General features: G+C 42.4%; 1 protein-coding gene, 1 long non-coding RNA gene and 1 other non-coding gene across 7 annotated transcripts in view; 2 read left to right on the forward strand and 1 right to left on the reverse strand.

Annotated features, from left to right (window-relative positions):
• LTA4H (leukotriene A4 hydrolase) overlaps positions 1–13,315 on the reverse strand; it is a 29,775-nt gene extending 16,460 nt beyond the window's left edge. Inside the window, exons 1-7 of one of the 4 annotated variants that reach the window (XM_034644489.1) lie at positions 12,906–13,044; positions 10,929–11,008; positions 7,505–7,635; positions 5,698–5,818; positions 4,215–4,283; positions 2,193–2,297; positions 913–965 (exon numbers count right to left, since the gene is read on the reverse strand). In XM_034644489.1, the coding sequence (XP_034500380.1) occupies positions 913–965; positions 2,193–2,297; positions 4,215–4,283; positions 5,698–5,818; positions 7,505–7,536 (380 nt within the window). In that variant the 5' untranslated portion in view covers positions 7,537–7,635; positions 10,929–11,008; positions 12,906–13,044. Of the gene's footprint in view, positions 1–912; positions 966–2,192; positions 2,298–4,214; positions 4,284–5,697; positions 5,819–7,504; positions 7,636–10,246; positions 10,268–10,928; positions 11,009–12,905 lie in introns of those variants that run through there. The other 3 variants (XM_034644488.1, XM_002919234.4, XM_034644490.1) reach the window with 3 other exon arrangements.
• The window catches only part of LOC117796489, a 103,916-nt gene continuing 96,185 nt past the window's right edge, over positions 13,005–20,735 (forward strand). Inside the window, exon 1 of one of the 2 annotated variants that reach the window (XR_004621040.1) lies at positions 13,005–13,134. This is a non-coding gene — a long non-coding RNA (uncharacterized LOC117796489). The remainder of the gene's footprint in view (positions 13,135–20,735) is intronic. The other variant, XR_004621041.1, reaches the window with a different exon arrangement.
• TRNAD-GUC lies at positions 13,592–13,663 on the forward strand. The gene has a single exon. It is a non-coding gene; the product is annotated as a tRNA-Asp (tRNA).

Consider the following 20,735-nt stretch of genomic DNA (forward strand, 5'->3'; position numbering starts at 1 on the left):
AGCCTGGATCCGGGTCCTGGCCCTGACACTTCCTAGCTGTGTGATCGTGAGGCCGTTATTAAAACTCACGAAGCATCAGTTTCTTTATTGGTAACATGGGAAAAACAATCACACCTGCTCCACAGAGTTGTGGGGATTCCGTGCCATAACACACTGAGGTTGGGCACAAAATAAATCCTTGTCATGGTCAGCGCTGTGACAGTCAATAGAATTTGCATTTCGTGAGCGTTTCCTGTATTAGGTTGGTTAATCCTCACAAAAAATTCTTTGAAGTATGTATTATTCTTCCTAGCCTTTAGGTGAAGAAGGGGAAACTCAGAGGGGAGCTGCCCAAAGATGTGGACAATAACTGCTTGGGGTTGGAACTGGAATCTGGGTTTGCCTGACTTCTCGATCTTGTCCACATTTCTGGCAATTTAAAGAATGCGAGGATTACAGATAGTCTTAATTTTCAGCTGTTTAGATATAAGGCTTAACAAAAAATTAAGAAGGGCACCCTAGCTATTGGTCAAATATCAGTAAAATATCTTTTATTTCTGATATATTTATAGGCCTCCGAGTGCTTTAACATACTTTACCTCACTTGTTTCACTAGGGAAAGGGAGATATTACAATTTCAAGGATGAGGAAATGGAAGTTATGAGAGGTGACTAGTCCAAGCTTATCTTAGAATCCAGATCTCTAACTAAAGGCCAGGGCACGCTCATTCTGTAATACCTGGAAAATCTGAAGGGTGACTGGTAAAGACTTTTTCATTTAAAATTCATTGTTATTTACATTTTATCATTAGATTTGAGTTCTTCCAGAGCTGTCAGCTTGATATCTTGAGATGTGCATAAATGAGCTACTAGTTAATCCTGCCAGGGGCTCAAGATACTTTTTGTAACCCTCAGAATTTGTTCAAAAGCTCACCTGCTCTCTAAAGCTCCAACAACTAAAGCAATCAAGTAGCAGGGGATGGGAACCTAAAGGGAGCAAAAAAAAAAAAAAAAAAACCCATCACAGATATGCTCGAATTAGTGCTTAGAGATGTTACAGAGTACGGCAATTCATATTTAAAAGTAAGCAAATTCCTTTTCAAATCTCACCAGTCTCATTTTTAGGGGGTCAAATAGTTCAAAATTGTGATGTTAAACATTGCAACACATCTATTTCTCTTTTATTTTACTAGGAAAGACAGTGTCTGAAATGTGAAACACATGACTGCACATAATATTACCAGGTCCATTTCAAGCATTTCTCAAAAATCAACCTATAATAAGGAACTGTGCTTTTTTCTTAAGTTTTTTGGGTTTTTTCCTTGATGTAAAACAATTTTTTACTTCCTTTTTAAAAAAAACACTCCTGGTATATTTGAGAGACATACAAAATAATCCAGCAATAAGAGGATACTGAAGGTTCGAGAGCTTGGAATCCCAGATGCTGGGGTGGGAGCAAAACTGTGCACTGTGGGTCAATTACATGCTCTGTTAAGAAGGTCAATTATTAAAAAGCATGCATAAACACGTGATTCATTAAAGGTCAAAGAACAAGTCAAATTACCAGCTACGTAGGAATTTTAACCATAAGGACCGTAACAGAGGTTTCTTTTTTTTGTTTTTTTTTTTTGGGGGGGGGGTCTACTACAGCTCTTCCATTTGTAAACACTAAATAACCACAGGCCTGCACTGTGGTAGGAGGGTGGGCAAAAGTGTAACTTAAGGGGCGCCTGAGTGGCACAGCGGTTGGGCGTCTGCCTTCGGCTCAGGGCGTGATCCCGACGTTGTGGGATCGAGCCCCACATCAGGCTCCGCTATGGGCCTGCTTCTTCCTCTCCCGCTCCCCCTGTTTGTGTTCCCTCTCTCACTGGCTGTCTCTATCTCTGTAAAATAAATAAAATAAAAAATCTGTAAAAAAAAAAAAAAAAAAAAAGTGTAACTTAAAACAACAGAAAACCTGCTGCTAACTGGGATGAGAGAGAGTGGGATCAGGCTCCGCTCCCTACTTTGCTTATCCAGCAACCCCTTTCTTTAGTCCAACTCTGTAAATAGAGCCCAACATTTTACAAGCACAAAAGAAATGAAGAACACAAAAGACAGAAGCTGCTTTCGAAATTCTGAAATTTTTCAAAAGCCATTTTGTTCTCTGGATGTTAAGAGCTATTTAGAGTTTACCACCAATTAAAACAAAAAACTTAGGCCCTCAGATCTTACTTTTTGGCTGAATTTATATATTTTCCTGCTGGGGTCTTCTGGGTCAGGTGCTTCTCCATCACGAATAGCACTCATAAGTGCCACCAATTCTTTAGGAACAGATACCTAATCAAGAAAAGAAGTCATTTCCAGCTCTAAAGAGAAGATTCTATGTATCTTAAACTGCACGTGTAAAATAACGTACTTTCCCCTTCTTAACTATGCAATAGGCAATGAGCCCAGTAAGTTTGGACATATCAGGTTTATAAATAAAATTAGCAATAAATAAAAACTGGCTTCTTTAAAAATGAATGTGAAATATCTATCCATTCATCCATCCATGTTAAGAGCATTTGGTAGAAACTAGATTAAAATTCCAGCTCTGCTACTTACTAACTGCATGGACTTGGGGAAATAACCTCCCTGAGCCTCAGTTTCTCCATCAAACAAGGGTAATATCTCATGGGAATGCAGCAAAGAGTAAGTACAGAAGAATCCAGCAACGCTCCTGGCAGTGCTTGCCACCCCCGTCCTCCTCCACACCCTCAAAACAGATTCCCAAGGTTGTACACTCACTTTAGGACAGAGAACACAGTTTTGAGCAGTTTTATATTTAAACCATAAACCTGGAGTTACAAATCAAAGAGCTTTTTAAGGGTCATGATTGTGAGAAACTAGAAGTTACTGCCCAGAATGGTGAAATAATTTTCTCAGGGAATTTGTATGGAAAAGAAGCTGATGGGGCAAAACTTATGGTCATTTAAAAAAAAATTTTTTTTTAAGAATTCATTTATTTATTTGAGAGAGAAAGCGAGAGAGAGAACGAGCACACAAGATGGGAAGAAGGGCAAAGGCAGAGGCAAAGACACGCTCCCCGCTGAGCAGGGAGCCCCCTTATGGTCACTTAAATGTGCACCCAAGCTCCATTATTCTGAAAGCTTTATTTCTAATGAATGCCAGACTCAAGGACTAGCCCTTCACTAATCATGATCTAGCTAGCAAACATATATCCCAGGAAGTTCTAAACTTTCATATTCTTCTTGCCTGGCCCAGTATTTACAGCTGTTTCTGAGGCCAACAGAATCAGGAGCTCCAGAGCCAGTGCTATAACCATCAATCCAGAACTACAAAGCACTCGGGAAATAATTTCTCTCTGCTTCCTCCCTTTATTCAGGCAGGGATGTGTCATACACATGAGACCACTCTAGGTTTTGAGCTCATGCAGTTAGTAAGCAGTACAGAAGAGCCCCAAAGCTGGGATTCTTTGTCTCCGAGTGCATAGTTTCCTACAGCACTAGACATACTCGGTGAGGTTCGGTTGTGGGATGATCTCAGAATCAAGAAGCCCCGGTAAAGACAGGTTGGTCCTCAATTCTATTTGCTTAGTCTGAGTAGGTCTGGCCTGGGGCCTAGTATATATGTCTGTGTGTATTTAGTATTATTTAGTATTTACTTATTTAGTTAGTACTTACTTATTGTAGTCCTTTTAGCGAAAGGATTAGCCGAACTTATGACAAGAATCAGGTGGCAATGTATTCAGGTAAACCTGCAATCTATGCCTGTTAGGGGACCTAGATAGAGGTTTATGTGGCTATAGAGCATATTTCTAGAATCCTGAGTCCTACAAATGTTAATTTTTAAAAGTTAAAAGACGTTGTCCCCAAATTCTTGTTTTGAGGTCCACTATTCTGAATTCCTTTTAAAATCAGAATAGTACCCTTTTCCTTTTATTACACTTATGTTCAAAACTGCCTTTAAAAGAGTGATGCAGGGGCGCTTGGCTGGCTCAGTTGCTGGAGTGTGCGACTCTTGATCTCAGGGCTGTAAGTTCAAGCCCTGTGCTGGGTATAAAGAATACTTAAAAACAAAATTTTTAAAAGAGAGACGCAAAATGACGTCCACATCTTCTTTGTTACATATTTCATGTAGAATTTAATTAAGATATTACCAACTATAAAAATCCAACTACTAACTCTGCTTATCATTTATACCACATTTTCTTATAGGAGTCATTTAATTCAGTTAATAATTTGTCATACTTACCTCTGCGCTGTAGGTTAATTTCACAGAAGGAGTGTCCTGACAAGGAAGGATTGCTCTGCAGTGGATGGCCTGGGAGGGGGGAGGGAAAAAGAAGAAGCTATGCCCCTTTCTTATGAATCAAGTCATTGAGAAATCATTGAAATCGCACCATTGCCCTGAGACACATTCTTTTTAAAAAATATGTCTCACATCTTTTCAGATCTTTTGAAGGAGCAAACATAGGCTTGTGGATAGAAAAGTCTGATTTCCCATTTTAATGTATGGTTAATCCTCACATTTCAGCTGAAGCATGAAGCAATGTTAAGCATTGTTTCCTACTCTCTGCTCTGAGAAACAGCAGTGCTCGGTGAGATGCTGTTAGGGGCCCTGAGAGAAAAGGGCTCTTTGGTGAAATAAGATTGAGAACCATGCGTACTACATCTCTGTCTTAAAGAGTCATTTGGAACATTAGCCTCCTGGAGACTCTGAAAAGGCCTACAGTAAAGAAACCTGTTTGAATTCTTGCACTTGTTTTAACAGGAAACCATCTTGCTCTGGTTAGTTATTAACATCTAATGGGACCTCCGCCCGTGTTCTAAGGAAAACAGCGTGGGGAGTGTCACTAGAGGCTTGCAGCAAACTTTGAAAGTAAAAAGTAAGAAGAAAAGGAAGGAGAAAGAACAGTCTTTCTCAATACCATCTAGACTTGTATTTAAATTGGAGTCTAAGGTAGTATCTATCACTTATATCGAGAGGATTAAATGTGCAAAGTACCTAATACAAATTATAGGAAGTGCTTATGAAATGAGTTCCTTTAATTGTAAAGTATTTAATTACTCACAGAATTAGGTTTCTTCCCTTTCAGAAGATAGTTTGATACGTATTACCCTTGTGACAGATTGTCTCTAATGATAGGATTCTTTACTCTTAGTTTTTAAACAGAACACAGAAGTAGTTTAAATCATATCATTTTAAAGGCACATTTAATATGTTCACATAACATACACATTTGTAAAAGCATAAGGAAAATCTGGAAAGGCTGCACCCTAACTCAGTGGTGATTACTTCTAGGCAACGGTGTCTGGAGAAGACTGAAAAATCTGCTGTTTCACTTTCCACTTCTTTATTGTTAACATTTTTCATAACCAGTACCTAGTACCTTTGTCTTATTAATTTCTTCCTTTCTATTTCACAACCATTTCTTGAGCGCCCACTCAAGAATGCCAAGTTCTATGCGAGGTGCTGGGGATACAAATATAAATATAAATATGACCTAGATAGTCCACTTAAAGCAGACATGATTTCAAACGAAGGGAGTTTCTTTTTAAAAGTAATACATCAATGTGTTAATATCAATGAAAATACATATAATTTTTATAACATAAATTAAAATGCTATCTTAGGTAAGACCTGAGTATCCATAAGACCACTGTCCACTCTGCTTCAGTAATCTGAATGTGCTGGGAATTTTTTGTATAACAAATCATTCCAGATCTCTTTTTACCTGGCACTGGCTAAAGAGATATGGGTGTTCCTTGCCAGAAGTTTGTTCGGGAGTGAGCCACTGAAGAGCCGAAGATTTTGGAGATGTCTCAAAAGAAATTTCTATAACGACTTCTTGATTTCTGTATGCAACAAACAAATATATTAGTAGAGTTTAATCTAAAGTTTGAATTCATAATACACAGATTAAATAATATAAATAATATTTTGTAAGGTCTCGTTACGGATGGAGAGTAAGCTCTAGGAATGCTGCATCCTCAGTTCTTACCTGAACGTCCGCCTCTGGATCCTTTCCACTCTACCACGCTAAGTGCTTATGAGGATGTAACAGGGACTAATAGTCGTTGAATACACCACTGGGTGTCACACGCTTTGACCTGTGGTATCATGCGATCTTTTATGATAGCAGGAAAGTGGAAGAGATAATTTTGGAACTTAGACCAGCACACAGCACTGGGGGCCAGAGCGTGACACAGAGCAGCGCTGATCTGCGAACGGTTACTGGACAAGTCAAGAAATGGAGAGTGAGCATTTAGAAACTTTGAGCGTCAGTTTTATGTCTGCTGACTCTAGGGATCAAAAGCGTGTGCTTGCTTTTAATCTCTTCTTCCTGGTAATTCATTTTTATTGCATTTTATAAAAGAATCAGTCTGTGACAGACTGGAAATAACGAGAACTGGTCCTTCGCCACGGATAGTTTGAGCAGCACGGAAAACGAGGAAATAGCAAGAGCTCTGGAGAACGGCCGCGTGCCTGTGTGTGAGTCCTGACACTGCCACCTGCTGGTGGTGCTGTGAACTAGGGCAGGTTACTTGACCACTCTGTGCCACAGTTCTTCATCTGTAGAATGGGGCCGATGATAGCCACCGCACAAGTTACGTGCGGGTATTTCCCTTCTTCTTCTTCTTCCTTTTTTTTTTTTTTAAGATTTTATTTTATTAGAGACAGAAATAGAAGGCACGAGAGGGAGTGAGCATGAGCAGGGGGGAAGGGCAGATGGAGAGGTAGAAGGAGAGGGAGAGGGAGAAAGAGGCTCCCCATTGAGCAGGGAGCCCCATGTGGGGCTCAATCCCAGGACCCAGGAATCACGATCTGAGCTGAAGGCAGATACCTAATGGACTGAGCCACCCAGGCGCCCCACCCTTCTTTTTCTTAAACAGGAAGAGAAGGCATGAAAACACTGGCCACTGGAAGGTGGGGTAGATCACCCTTGTTTTAGGCCAATGGTTTTCCACCCTCTTTCCCCTTCCCAATTCATCAAGGAGTGAGATATACTCCCAATATGACAATTGTGGTTGCCTCTTTCTTGAATAAGTTACTTTATTTCTCTGAAGCTCCCGTTCCTCATCTGTAAAAATGGAAATCATAGCACAAAGGGTTACCGTAAGGATTAGATAAAGGAATGTATTGAAGGCATTATCTCTAGACTGGTACACAGAAACCGTTCTATGTCATTGTCATTATCCCATTAATAAAAATGGCCGGCCTCTGGAGAAAAGGTGAAAACTATGCAGCTTGTACAAGCTTCCCAGGTGATTCTGAAATGCCTCCTTAAGATGGCATGCTCCCATCATCACTCTAGATCACTCCCGTGATCAGTAAAGAATTAACAGTTATCAAAAGTCCTATTCTTGAGTACTTTATACAATGAATTTAGTCTTAAGAACATATAATTTTCACTATAAGCTTTAATCTGAACAGCAGACCAGTACTACATACACACAAACTAGAAACAAGAAAGGGAAATTGTTTAAATTTAAAACATTTCTACTATTTAGCTATATGAAAGAGAAGGATAACATTCATACTTGCTCAGAGCAATAGGAAGAGAGATTTCCATTGGTGATCCTTTGTAACTTTGTCTTTCTCCAAGAGTATATTTGACTTCTTGTCCATTGATGACCACTTTTTCTATAGTGAGGTCCTTTGTATCCAAGATCTAGAATTAAGTTAGTATTTTTAAATGATAAGAAAATTGTTTAACATACACCAGAGAAAACTAATATTAGGTATAGGTTAACTGTAATGATTACAGAATAGAACTAGTTGCTCATGGAGAGTAAAATAGAGTGAAATTACAAGAATTAAAGAAAGGAGTCAAAAGTTAGTGTAGATCCTGTCTCATGGGATTCTATGCTTCCTGAAAGATTTTTGGTTCTAAAGTTTGCATATATGCATTTATATATATATATATAGTTAGGTAATCCTGAGGTAGTCACACAAATCTGAAGTTTTAAGCATAAGTCAAATCTAAGTTAAATTGCCTTTGCTCATGTCTCCTAAAACTTAACTTCTCTGCTAGGAAAAAATTCATCTATAACTTAAGTTTCTTTCCTCATGAATTCTTGATATAGCTTACCATATATTTCATCCTGGAATTCATATAGTCCAGCTCCTATGTACTTTCATAAATCCAAAATTTAAAACAAACCTTGGCACTCATTAGGCAAATAAGCAAGCTATACATTGCCATTATGTGTATAGAAAAAGCCCAACCTGGTGTGGCAAGCCCAACCGAATGACCTACAGAGGACTGAGAGAGCGTATCTGCTTGCTATGGCCCGTTATAGACAACTGCTTTGGGCAGGAAAGGAGTGGCAGCAAGCGTCTGAGTGGTTTCCATCCCCCTAATCCTCTGAGCCCTAGAGAACCATACCTTTCACTATCTCTCAACTATCTCTTGTTCTAGAATCTTCGACCTTCCTATGTCACAGGACTGTTTCCAAACAACCTAAACAAGTCTCCCATCTTATCTTTAAAACTTCTCTTTATCCTTCTGCCCTGATAACTATTCATCTCCCACTTTCTTGAGCCCCATGGGCAACCTATGGCTGCTATTTCCATTTCGCATCAATCTCTCCTTCTCTCTCTTCAGTCCGGCTTGCAGCTCCTCTGCTACTGAAAGGGCAGGGCTCGCCTTCTGATCAAGAGGTCTTTTCTGCTCAGTAATCTGGACCTCTGTCCGCTCATAGCCCTGATGGGCCACATCATCTGTTTGAAGTTCTTTCCTTGGCTTAACTTTACACATAAATGGTCTTCTTGTCTAATGCTGTTTCCTCCCCCTCCTTTCTAGCTCCTAAAAATGGATTTGTCCCAATGTTCTAGCTTCAGTCCCTTGATTATTTTTTAAAAGATTTTATTATTTACTTATTTATTTGAGAAAGAGCATGAGCCGGGGGAGGGGCAGAGGGAGAAGCAGACTGTCCGCTTGAGCAGGGAGCCCCCTACATGGGACTCAATCCCAGGACCCTGGGATCTTGACCTGAGCTGAAGGCAGCTGCTTAACCGACTGAGCCACCCAGGCGCCTTGGATCCCTTGATTTTCTTACCATATTGGACACTCTCTAGTTCTTGCTCATCCCACATCATCAACCAACTCTGTGTCAATGACTGTGGTCCGTTCAAAGTCAGTATCCCTTCCCCACCACTGCCGCTGGATCTCTCTTAGTTGCCTGCTTGACATTTCCACGGGAAATATTGCCTCATATTCAGTGGGCTTCTAAAAATTCTAAAAATGAAGCCACCCTTATGTTCCCCAATGAGTTCTCTCCCTTGATTTCTCGCTTCCATTAACAGAATCTACAAGGTACCTAAGGTTTGAGATATTCAAATGATCGCCTTCCCAAGCCCCCATAGCCAATTAACACGTTTTCTTTCACGCTGTCCTCACACTTTCTTCTCTTTCCTTCTCCCACCACTCTGGGTCAGACCCTGCCGTTGAACTGCCTGCGATGTGATCTCCCAGCCTCTGGCATCTTTCTGTTGAAATCCAGCCGGCAATAGCATGCGGAGTTCCAAGGCCAGTTGCCTCCCTTTCAAGTTAGTTAATTGCATGATAAGCTCAGGAAAAGTCACAAGGACAATCATTAATTTGATTCCTACCTCTCTAGAGTCAACAATATTTAGGTGGAAAGAAATCTCCATTCTGGTTGGTTTTGTTTTGTTTTTTTTTAAGCAGCTAAATTGGTTAGGGGTGCCACCTGTTTCCCTCCGAATAGGTAAGTATTCCTTTTGGGTTACTTTCTTTTAGGGGGTACCTCAATGATTGCTACTGTACATTAGTAGAACTGGCTTATGAATTGATCAAAAATAGTAATAGAAAAAAAAAAGGAAACTGGGTAGTTGAAAAGTTGGAACTAGTACTTTTCAACAAAGTTTTACTGAACACCAACTATATATAAGGCCGAGATACCATATGTAGTTAAAAGAAACAGACCTACCAACATTAGGAAGTTACTAGGGATATAATTTACTATATTTCACAGTATCCGTATCCTCTTTGAATAACACCCCAAAAAACAGTTCTACTTCTAAGCAGCTGGCAATTGCAATGGGATATATAACTAATTCCCTTTTTGCACAGGCTGCTGGGAAGCTCCACATAAACCTTGCAACCCACTTCTTTTTTCCTAGGGCCTTACACCGTGTGTTTGGTTTTCCCTATCCTTATTCTCCCTTGCTCCAAACTCTTAAATTATTTTCAATCTTATTATACTGTATATGTTGTTTTAAGCAGACTCAAATTCTTTCTGGGACAAAGCATGGCTTACATTAAAAAGCTTTAGGCCTCAGTATCATGTCTCTATCTCCATTTTCTACTTGTTATTTGCAGGGTGCTGTAATGAATAAAAAAAAAATAGGGTTATTGTTAAAACCAAAACCAAAACAACATCTTGATTTGGTTCCCAGTTCAGCCATTTACTTAGTGAAGACCCGAGGGTTTGCAGTCAAGATCTGTGTTCACTTCCTGACTTCTGCCACTTACTAGTATATGATCTTGGCCAAGACATTAAAACCTCTTTGAGCCACCAGCTGACAGAACACCTAAAAAAGTCGAAAATGTCCATAAAAGAAACAAATGCTAGGATCACAAATGAACACTGAACTTGAGTGCAAATAACCCAGAACTTCAAAAGGATTTTTAGAAAAGCTGGGATTTAGTCCTAGTAGAGCTCCTTCAACATTCCCCAGCATCAAGGACTCTGAGAGTGGAGAGAGCAAGGACACTTACGTCCTCAGCAAGCACTGCAACTGCATCCTCTCTATTGGTGTTGGTGAGCTATGATGTTCTCTCACCTTCAAGAAACAGTTAGCACTGTTAGTGTGACCCATATAAGGCTTAGGAGCTGCACTCTGAATTCATCCATTAGTGCATCAAACTTTTGAGTGTCCCCCACATGGCAGGTGCCATACTAAGAACCTGATACAAAGAGCCATGGAACATAGCCCTACCTTCAAGAGACTGTATTCTAGTGGAGGAAAGAAGCTGAGTTTGAAGAAATAAAACCAAACTTCTTGGCCTCAAGTTGTCACTATAAAGAAGCAAACAATTATAAACAGATGTCACTGTATCACAGGTAGCCTTCCTTGTATAAAATCTAACATTATTATCATTCTAGGCTTTAACTTACTAAACAGACATGCCAACAAGACATGATGTTTTAAAAGTCTTATCTCAAGATTTGGGGAATGCAAAAACAACAGGGAGCTTTGAGATTGAGACATTGAAAGTACATTCTTTCCAAAATGTAAGCATCCTGTCCCTTGCTTCCTCAAGGATCAGAGTTCAACCTTTACTTTTACAAAACAGGGGAGAGTGCAAGGCCATACTAAGTAGTGATAAACTATCAAAATCTACTTTCCTTTAATAAAGAGGGAGATCGCACTGAGACGGGACTTCAGCCAATCCTGCTTGGGCAAAGCTGCCTGCAGTAAAAGATAGCATGGTACTTCAAGCAGAGCAAAGTACAACCTACAGGGAAGTAGTTATCTTCTTGCTTGTAATACCTGATTTTCTTCCTTGGAGTACTTCTGGTGACTAAATATCAATACATAGGGGAATCGACCTACTTTTCACATCAGAATTAGTCTAGCAAGATGTTAAAGGACAAAGAGTAGGTTACCTGCTCTATTCGTTCATATTAATGAACTCAAAATACACGCCCATGACACAAGCAGGAGTCATGAGAACAACCAATTCTTATCTAAACTTATTATTATGGCCAATTGATCGACTCCACTGATTTCCCACCATCAAGCCTACAACATTCAGTGATCAGGTTGCTTAATGTGGTGCTTAAGTAGATGCCATGATACTCTATGCACAATACACTGCGGCTGGTCTTTCCTTGTCCCTCTTATTTCCAAAATGCTCACCTATGAAATTCTTCAATCCAAATACTATCACTTTGAGTAAGAACACTGAAAACAGGTTATGTTGTACAGGTAAAATAATTTAATAACATTCCATAAATCTAAACAAGTTTACTGAAGTGGCTTAGCGACGTTGTAGAAGTATATTACTTTCTAAGAAGCACAGTAATTCCTCACTCCTTGGAACTAACTGTATACATTGTATTGACATGTGCTTAGAAAGCCTGAATGGCCTACCCCTCATTAAATTATTTGAAGAGAAGGGTGATAAGAATCAAAGGTAGAAGGACCATGACCCTGGAGAAAAAGAGCTGCATCTAGAGTTAGCAGAGACGAAGTATCAAAGCAGGGGGATGGAGGGAGGGGTCTGGTGCTGTAAATCCTAAGGGGTTTGAGAATGAGTGGTAGGGAGACTGAGGGAGATTCCGATGGGTCGATGGGTCCTATCCTGCAGAAGTGCGGGTTCAAATAAGGTGCCTGGGAGGAAAGGGTCGGATCAACATCGGCAGGGTCTGAGGCTGTGGCCTGAGGAAGGTGCGCTGGGGACTGGAAGAAATTTGGGGCCTGAGGAGGGATTTCTGGGCTGCAGGCCGAGGAAATGGGGAGGCCACAGGGGGCTTAGCGCTGGGAACTAGGACAGCGGGGAAGGGAGGATTCGGGCTAAAATGAAGCCTAAAACTGGACGAGAGCAGGACGTGGATGCGGCGCTAGGATGTGCCTAAGGACTGGGGAGGGTCGTCTGGGGAGTGGGGTGCAGGAGACACTGAGGTATATGTAGCGGGTGACGGAGGGATGCAGAGACAGAAGTGGGATTGGAAGCAGGCGATATAGGATGAGTGGGGGCCGAGGAAGGGGAGGCTGAGAAATGAGTGAGGGCTGAAAGGGAGGTGCGTAATGATGAGTTGCGGGCTGCGGAGGGTCACGGAGAGATGCGCGGGGCAGACCCGAACTTGGGGCTGGGGAGGGGCAGCAGCGGGGTGAGGGACGAGAAGCGGGCGGCCGGGGAGAAGCGGGCGGCCGGGGAGAGGCGGGCACTCGGCGCGCGTCCCACCGTACCAGGCTTCGCAGATTGTCCTCCTGAGACTGCACGGTGAGCGCGGCGGTGCCGGTCAGCACCCGGCGGGTAAAGTCGACGCTGCAGCGCAGGTGCAGGTGCTTGGTTCGGCAGACCGAAGCCGGAGAGGCCAAGGAACACGTATCCACTACCTCCGGCATGGCTCTGGGGAGTCTCTCCGCACGCCGATCCGCACCCGAAAAGCCAGCAGCCAGACTATTCGACTGAGAGGTAGAAGAGAGAGGGAGGGAGGGAGGTCAAGAAGAGCAAGAGGGTCTCGTGGCGCCCGCCGGGAAGGGAAGTTTCTTAAAGTGAGAGAAGAGTGGGGTATAGCGTGGATGGAACTACAAGTTCCGTGATGCAGCGCGACAAGGCGTGCGCTTTGCTCCCTGGGAGTGTGTGTGTGTGGAGGGGTGCTGAGAGGACTGGGAGCATTCCTGAAAGGGGAGGAGGAGGAAGAGGAGGAGAGTGGGGGTAGCTGGCGGACGGGTGAGCCGACGGAAATGATCAGAAGTGCAATGCGGAGAACGATTGAATGCTTCCATTTTAGTTTCGTTCAACTTCGGTGGAAGTTGCAATGGCAGTGAGAGAATGGCAGACCTATTGGTGGTAGCCAATAGTAAGGACGGGGCGGGGGGGAGGGTGATAAGCATTAAGAGCTCCGGCGGAAGGAGGGCTTACGTGCAATTCCTCGTTAGTATAGTGGTGAGTATCCCCGCCTGTCACGCGGGAGACCGGGGTTCGATTCCCCGACGGGGAGGCACGAGGAAAGCTTTTTCTTTTTTTAAAATCGTAATGTAACAACCATGTAACAACCATGATGAAAATACTTCCCCAAACATTTTAAAAGTTAAAACGAAAGAAATATTCGATGTCAAATTAGCTGTAAGCTTTACGTTTTAAGAGTCGTTTCGTTTTTGGCTTGCCTTGTTGGCATCCCAACACAGGCTAAATTGTGTCAGTTCAACAAATTTTTCTTTAGTGCGTATTATATGTACATTTCCAGGCCCCGGAGAGCAAAAACTGAATAAGCCAATCCTCCCATTTTAGAAACTTAGGAAGGTCATTTCAATATACTGTAATGAGAGAATTCTGTAATAGGAGTATGTGCTGGCAACAAGATTGGAATTCAGAGCTGGGGCATATAGCTCAGCTCTGGGGCCCTTCCTTCCAGAAGGTGAGGAAGTGTTGAAGGATGATTTCTTTTGGGATGGGTCCTCGGAGTTGAAACTGGAGAAGCTGGAAGAGGACAGGTCTCAGAAGACTTTAAACAGCTGGATCTTTAATTCTGAATTCATGAATGTGGGGCCCATTGAAGAATTTTAAACACCTGAGGGACATGGTCAGATTCATGTCATCCAGAGAACACTGGTAGTTATTCAGAGAATGGAGAGGAGTTATCAAAACCAGAGGCAGGTGATTTAGGAAACTATTAAAATAGTCCAGGAAGAAGATGTGGGGGACTCACATAAGGAATAAGGGAAGATAGAGAGAAAGTGGGGAATGGAAGGAATACTTAAGAGATAACTGGTTTCACAGATTAAGAAGAAGCCTAAGATGCTTCTCAGATTTTTGCCTTCCGTGTGTGAGCAATCATTAACCAGAGATAGAGACCATATGAAGAGGACAGTTTTAGGTGGGGATGATGTAAGTTTAATTTTGGACATTTGAAGTTTGAAAGCGTATGAGACTCAAAGTGGAGATGTCTGTGAATCAATTGGATGTTTAAGTCCATAGCTCTGGGGAAGTTTATGGTAGATTGGAGAAGGTCAAGTAATGTGGTAGGTAAAGCTATGACAGTGGATAAGCTCAGCCCAAGCAGCGCGTATAAAGAGAAGAGCAGTGAAAACAGGTTGAAAGCTGGGAGAATGTAAGGTTTTAACAAGAAAGGCTAAAGGATGGAGGTACTCCTTTCACAACGTATGCCTATATCAAGTCACCACGATGTAAACTATAAAGATCTTATAATTTTGTCAATTACACCTCAATAAAGCTGACATTTTTAAAAAGGGGGGGGAGTAGAGTAAGAAGAACTCATGAAATAAATTAGGAAGAGCCAACCAACAATGTTAAATACAGCAAAGACCATTAAAATAAGGAGTAAAAAGCCTCCTTTGGATTCAGCAATGGGGTGGATGTAGGGAGGATGGTGGTTTCATTGAGTTTTGCACTTTAGTGGAAGGTGGATGCCAGAGAGTGTAGGATGAGCAACAAAAGAGAAGAGGGAAATAGAACATAGGCTGCTCTGTCAAGACATTTGGCCAATTTGAGAAAGGAAGACAAAAGAGGAAGAGAGAGGCCTATGGCACTGAGGAAGTGTTCTTTATTTTTTTAGGGAAAGAGAAACTTTAGCATGTTTAGATATAGAGGTGAAAGGGTTTCTAGAGAAAAGAAAATTGAAGATTTAAGAACTGTGGGATATAGTTGATGACTTGAGCTGGCCACTGCTGCATAGCTTATTCCGTATCAAAATGATCTAACAATAACAGAAAAAGGTGCTATATATGGGGGTGTCCTAGTGTTGGCCCCAGCAAGGCAAAGGAAAACAAAATAAAAACATGCCAAACCATGAAATCCAATATCTTATACATGCAAAAATCTGAATTTATAGGGCCTAAGAATCCATGACATGGTTGACATTTGCATACATTTTTGAGGCCTAAAAATATTCTAGGTGTTACCAAATCTAAGGTAACAAACATGATGCAATAGAATTGATTTAGTCAAAGAGCGCACAATCAAATGATCTTGCTTATGGAGAAAGGATGATTTGTTTATCTTAACAAAAGAATGTCAGTATTATCGTCTTCCATTGTCCATTAGCAGGAGCCCACAGAGTTTATGCTAATGTGTTCAAGAAGATAGTCACAGGCAACTGCAAACGAATGCCTCATATTGATTAATAGATTAATCAGAAGACAGATATACAGTAGCAGTTATTTTCTAAGATTCCACTGACATCCAAATATGGAGTGTACAAAATCAGCAATTCACAAACAGTAGAAGTGTTCTTCATATTCAGTGGTGGATTGGGCAAGTTTAAAAAATGGAGCTTTCCATTGCTTCTATAAAAGAAGGATAATATCAGTGCTTATATACTAAAGGAGACTTTATTAAGTATGAAAAAATGATTTATATAAAGTTTTATAAAAAGTAGTAGTACATATATTTACAGAGCCATTTGAACAGGAAGTATTCCAGCTTGACTGCTCACCTGGAAAAGTTACTAAACACCCCCAAAGCCTCAATCCTTTCGGGGCAAAATTGAGATACCTGTGTCTCATAGGGTTGTTGAAAGGATGAGATGAGATAATGTATGTGAAGTGTTTGACATTGTGCTTGGCATTGTAATCATCTATTATGTGTCTGCCAGTGTTATTTCTATTGGTTTTTATTTTGTCTATTTTGATAATTTTAATATGCATTTTCCCTTGTTTTGTTAGTAAGAGTTCTTAGGAAGACCTGGGAAATGAGAAGCAACCAAGACATGGGAAATGAGCAGATGTGCCAAAATAGACTTCTAAGAAGAGTTTGCAACATTAGCAATGGTCATCTGTTTTTGAAATATATTTATATTTAGGAAATTCAGGAAATTGCAACAGGTGCCTTAACACATGACTTCCCATTTCCATCATGTTTAGACCTGCAGGGGTTACCTTCACATGCCGGGTTTCAGTCAAGCTGAAAGCGTCTTGTGCAAGATCTCAGCTCTCTCCTGCTTTTCCTTAAGCCTTAATCCCCATCTAGTCCCCATCTTTCCTGGAGAGAGTTATTTTCCCTCCCGGGACTCTGCCACCCCACCCTCCAGTCTGAGCAGGAGTCTAGTTGAATCTCTTGTACAAACAGAACAAAAGTCTATGTAATGCCCTTCATGTTCTCCTTCCAATGGGTGAGAGACTGGAAGAAATTATTTTAGCTCCTTTATTTTTCATATTTAGCTCACAAAATGGTTGAAGCAGCCCTAACCCGTTTCTCCATTTTTCTGTTAAATCTGTTTTTTTTGTGCAAGAATTGTGTACTTAATATGCCTATGTCTAGTCTGTTTATGCTGAGAAAATGTTTGGGCAGCTGAGGAGGCCAGAAATGAAAGGAGCACATTCTTCCAAGTTAGTCAAATAGCATAAGGGACCCTCTCCACCTGCCCTCACTACCCCCCACCCCCCGGTCTACCCCTGTCCTGGCTGAGCCTCCTCTATAGATTTGCTGTTTGTCTCTCTCCCTGTGCCCACAGAGGGACTAGCCTGAACACGGTGGATTACAAGGTCTGCTGGTCACGTGACCTTCCCTCGTTCCCACACCAAGTATGGTTCCAGGACCCGCAGCGTTAGCGTCTCCTAAAAGCCTCACCAGAAACGCAGATCTCAGGCCCGGTGTTTGGCCCGGTGTTTGGCCTGCTGGATCAGAATCTGCATCTTAGTAAGATACTCCCAGTGATCAGTGTGCGTATTAAACGAAACCACTGCCTTAGGGGCTCAAGGGATACTTTGGGGACTGGAGCAAATTCAGTTCAAGTGTTCATCAGACATGTCAGGACTCCTCTTGGAGCTGTGGTCCTGGATCGTGGAATCGGTACTCCTGTTCCGCTCTGTCAGCTCCCACACAGCACCTACCCCGCTGCATAAACGCCGGTTTGTTTGTCCTTCTCCCCGACGAGAAGGAGTGTCTTGAATTTCCAGATGGCATATTGTCCCTCTCTGAGCATGTTCATTGGATGGATAAACAAAGGTATAAATGAATAAATGAGATTTCCCGTGAGGCCCCAGGGATCCTTTTACTCAGTGCTTTGCTCTTCGTTGACTTTGGGGCAAAGAGAAAGCTGCCTTGTGACCTCTTCCTTGTCCTCTCATGTCACCAGGCAATGTGTTTGCTTACAACAGAAAATACCCTTCACCATCCTCTTGCTAATGGGAAATACTCTACAGACCCCTTTATGGACGCATAGTATCCTCTCATAAAAATGCACGCATCACAAGCGTGTGGCTCACTGAGCCTTATAAACTGAACACACGCCAGTGACTCTACCCAGAGAAGATACAGAGCATCACCACCGCCCACCAGATGGCCGCCAACTCCCCTCTAGTGTCTGTACACCCTGCCCACTGGGGGCAGTCACTGCCTGATTCCAACAACATAGTACTTCTGCCTGTTTTGCGAGGGGTATTTCCTTTATTTAAACAGAAATGTACAGTAGGGGCTCTCATGCCTGGATTCTTTAGCTCGTTATGTTTGTGGGGTTCCTTTCTATTGTTGTGGATCGTTCTAGGGTATGCATTGTCATGGCTGTGTAGTGTTCCATGTGTGGGTAGACCACGATCTATGTGTCCATTCTAGTGTGGATGGACACTCGGGGAGTTCTCGGTTCTGAGTGATTATGAATGGTGCTGCTGTGAACCTTCCAGAACACATCTTTCGGTGAACATATTGCAGCCAGGTTTGGACGTGCTGCTTTGAAGTTTGGACAGCATAACCCAGGCCAGGTCCCATTCCTCCCGGACCACGGCACCAAGCCAAAAACCATTCCTTGCAGCAGCCCTGGCTCTGTAATTACGGACACAGACCCTACGAGCTGGAGCAGGGGATCAAGCAGGAAGGGAAGCTGTTTTCAAGTTACAAGGGAAAAAAAAATCTTCACAAATGCTGGTCTAGATCACCTTTTCCCCCTCTCAGTCACTACTGTTTCTTTTCTAGTTGCACCTGACTGTAAGGTTCAGCTGTACTGGGCTTTTTTCTGACTCAGAGATTCCAGCTTGACTTAAGTTTTTCCTGCTAAGTAGCCAGTGGTGTTTCATCAGAGCGGGTACTTACACCTTTTGTTCTGATGGCTTAAAGCATGAGTGGGGTTGGCAAGTGTCATTACTGTTTTCAAAAGCCATATTTCTGTCTCGGGTAGGCTGGCTTGGAGCCCAATTTCTCTTGTTTGCCAAGACCAGGAGATTACTATTTGCTTATAAAATAGGTTTAGCAAAGACCAACCAACCTCAAAGGCCTTCCTTCTGAACTTTCTTCTCATCTACAAATGTGTGTTTGAGAAACTAACTAGTATGTTGTCATTTCTTATAATAGGCCTCTTGTACTTGGTATTACAAATGAGCAAACCCGTGTAAGAGCCTCAAATGGTTGACTTGCTCTTCGCCTTCTCCCACAGATGAGTGTCTCAGTGTCTCTCAAGCTGAGCCACGCACTTCCCCTTACCTTGCACCCTGGCTTCCCCCTCCCTTCTGAGGCTGCCGCTGGCCTCCAATGCGGCCTCTTCTCCAGCCAGACTCTACATCCTTTCCCACAGATGAATCTCACGGTGCTCCCCGGGGTCACAGTGCTGAAAGGCACCCCCTGCTCACTCCTCTCACCTCCGTTCGCTGCCCCCCTCCTCCAGAAATATTTTCCTGATGTATTGTCCTTCCCCTGTTGGTCCTTAGTTTTTCCGAACAGGAACTTTACACACACACACAGTCAACCCTCGTTATTTGCAGATTTCATATTTGTGAGTTTGTCCACTCACTAAATGTATTTGTCACCCCCACATCAATACTTGCAGCCCTTTCGTGGTCACACAGAGCAGTGAAGAGTCTGAGCAGCCTGAGGCTCACAGTCTCAGCTGGGGTTGAACAAGGCAAAGCTGNCAGTTTGTCCACTCACTAAATGTATTTGTCACCCCCACATCAATACTTGCAGCCCTTTCGTGGTCACTACGGACGCACACAGAGCAGTGAAGAGTCTGAGCAGCCTGAGGCTCACAGTCTCAGCTGGGGTTGAACAAGGCAAAGCTGAGCCTTCTTGTTTCTGCCTCTTACACTGCAGACGAGTGTCCTTTTTGTGGTCTGTTTAATGTCACGTTTTTCACATTCTTGTGCTTCCTGTTGGTCATTTCACTGTTTAAAATGACCTCCAAGCAAATGCTCAAATGCTGTCTCGTGTTCCTAAGCGCAGGAAGGCTGCGATGCGCCCCATGGAGAACACACCCGTGTCAGATAAGCTTTGTTCAGGTGTGACGCAGAGTGCGGTGGGCCGTGAGTGTGATGGTAGTGAACCAACTGTATATTAAACAAGGGGTTTTGGACAGAAACACACATAAAACAAGGTCACATATTGATTGGAATATGCAACCAAAATTTCACAGAACCCTACTGTGTTTCCCCTGGGAGCCGTGGTTCAGGTTTCACTAACTCACTCAGTGTTCACAGTGACTTTCTAGAACGTCATTGCTGCAAGTAAGGAGAATCAACTGCATATACTCCTTGCCTGTCCAGTTGGTTCGCATTTGTTTCCGTCCATCTCTCTCTCTGTTCCCAAAGGGGTTAAAGTGGCAAGCTTTTCTTGGGCATACCTTACTGTTCCTTTAACTCTCTCATAGCACCCTGCTCAGGACAAAGGACTGGTGGGGCCCCAGTGGTGGGGAAGGGGAATCTAAGAAGGGAGGGAAGGATGGTAAAAAGGAAGGAGGGATGGCGGGAAGGAAAGTTGCCCCATGGAACCCGAGGTTTTTGCTTCATCGAAGAGATTGGGTTCCCAGAATTTCACAATTTCTCAGTCCTCAAATGCTTCCTCTTTATGTCCAAGAAGAATCATTGAACTAGGATAATATAAAATTAGAAATTAAGTGTTATTTTGTGATAGCTTTGGCTTTTATTTCTGCTCTTTAAGGAGTCGAACAGAGCAAATCTTTCAGATTCTTTCGAGCTTTAAAAAATTGTTTCCTTCTCCTCCCCCTGCCCACCCCTTGTCTTTCTTGGGCTAGGATAACTCTATAATTCCCCAACTCCAGGCCAAAAGGAAGTGTTACTCATGGTAGGCATTAATACACCTCTGTGGTATTGTCAGACCCCTTTCGTGGG

Source organism: Ailuropoda melanoleuca, chromosome 15, assembly GCF_002007445.2.
Source record: "Ailuropoda melanoleuca isolate Jingjing chromosome 15, ASM200744v2, whole genome shotgun sequence".
Taxonomy (NCBI): domain Eukaryota; kingdom Metazoa; phylum Chordata; class Mammalia; order Carnivora; family Ursidae; genus Ailuropoda; species Ailuropoda melanoleuca.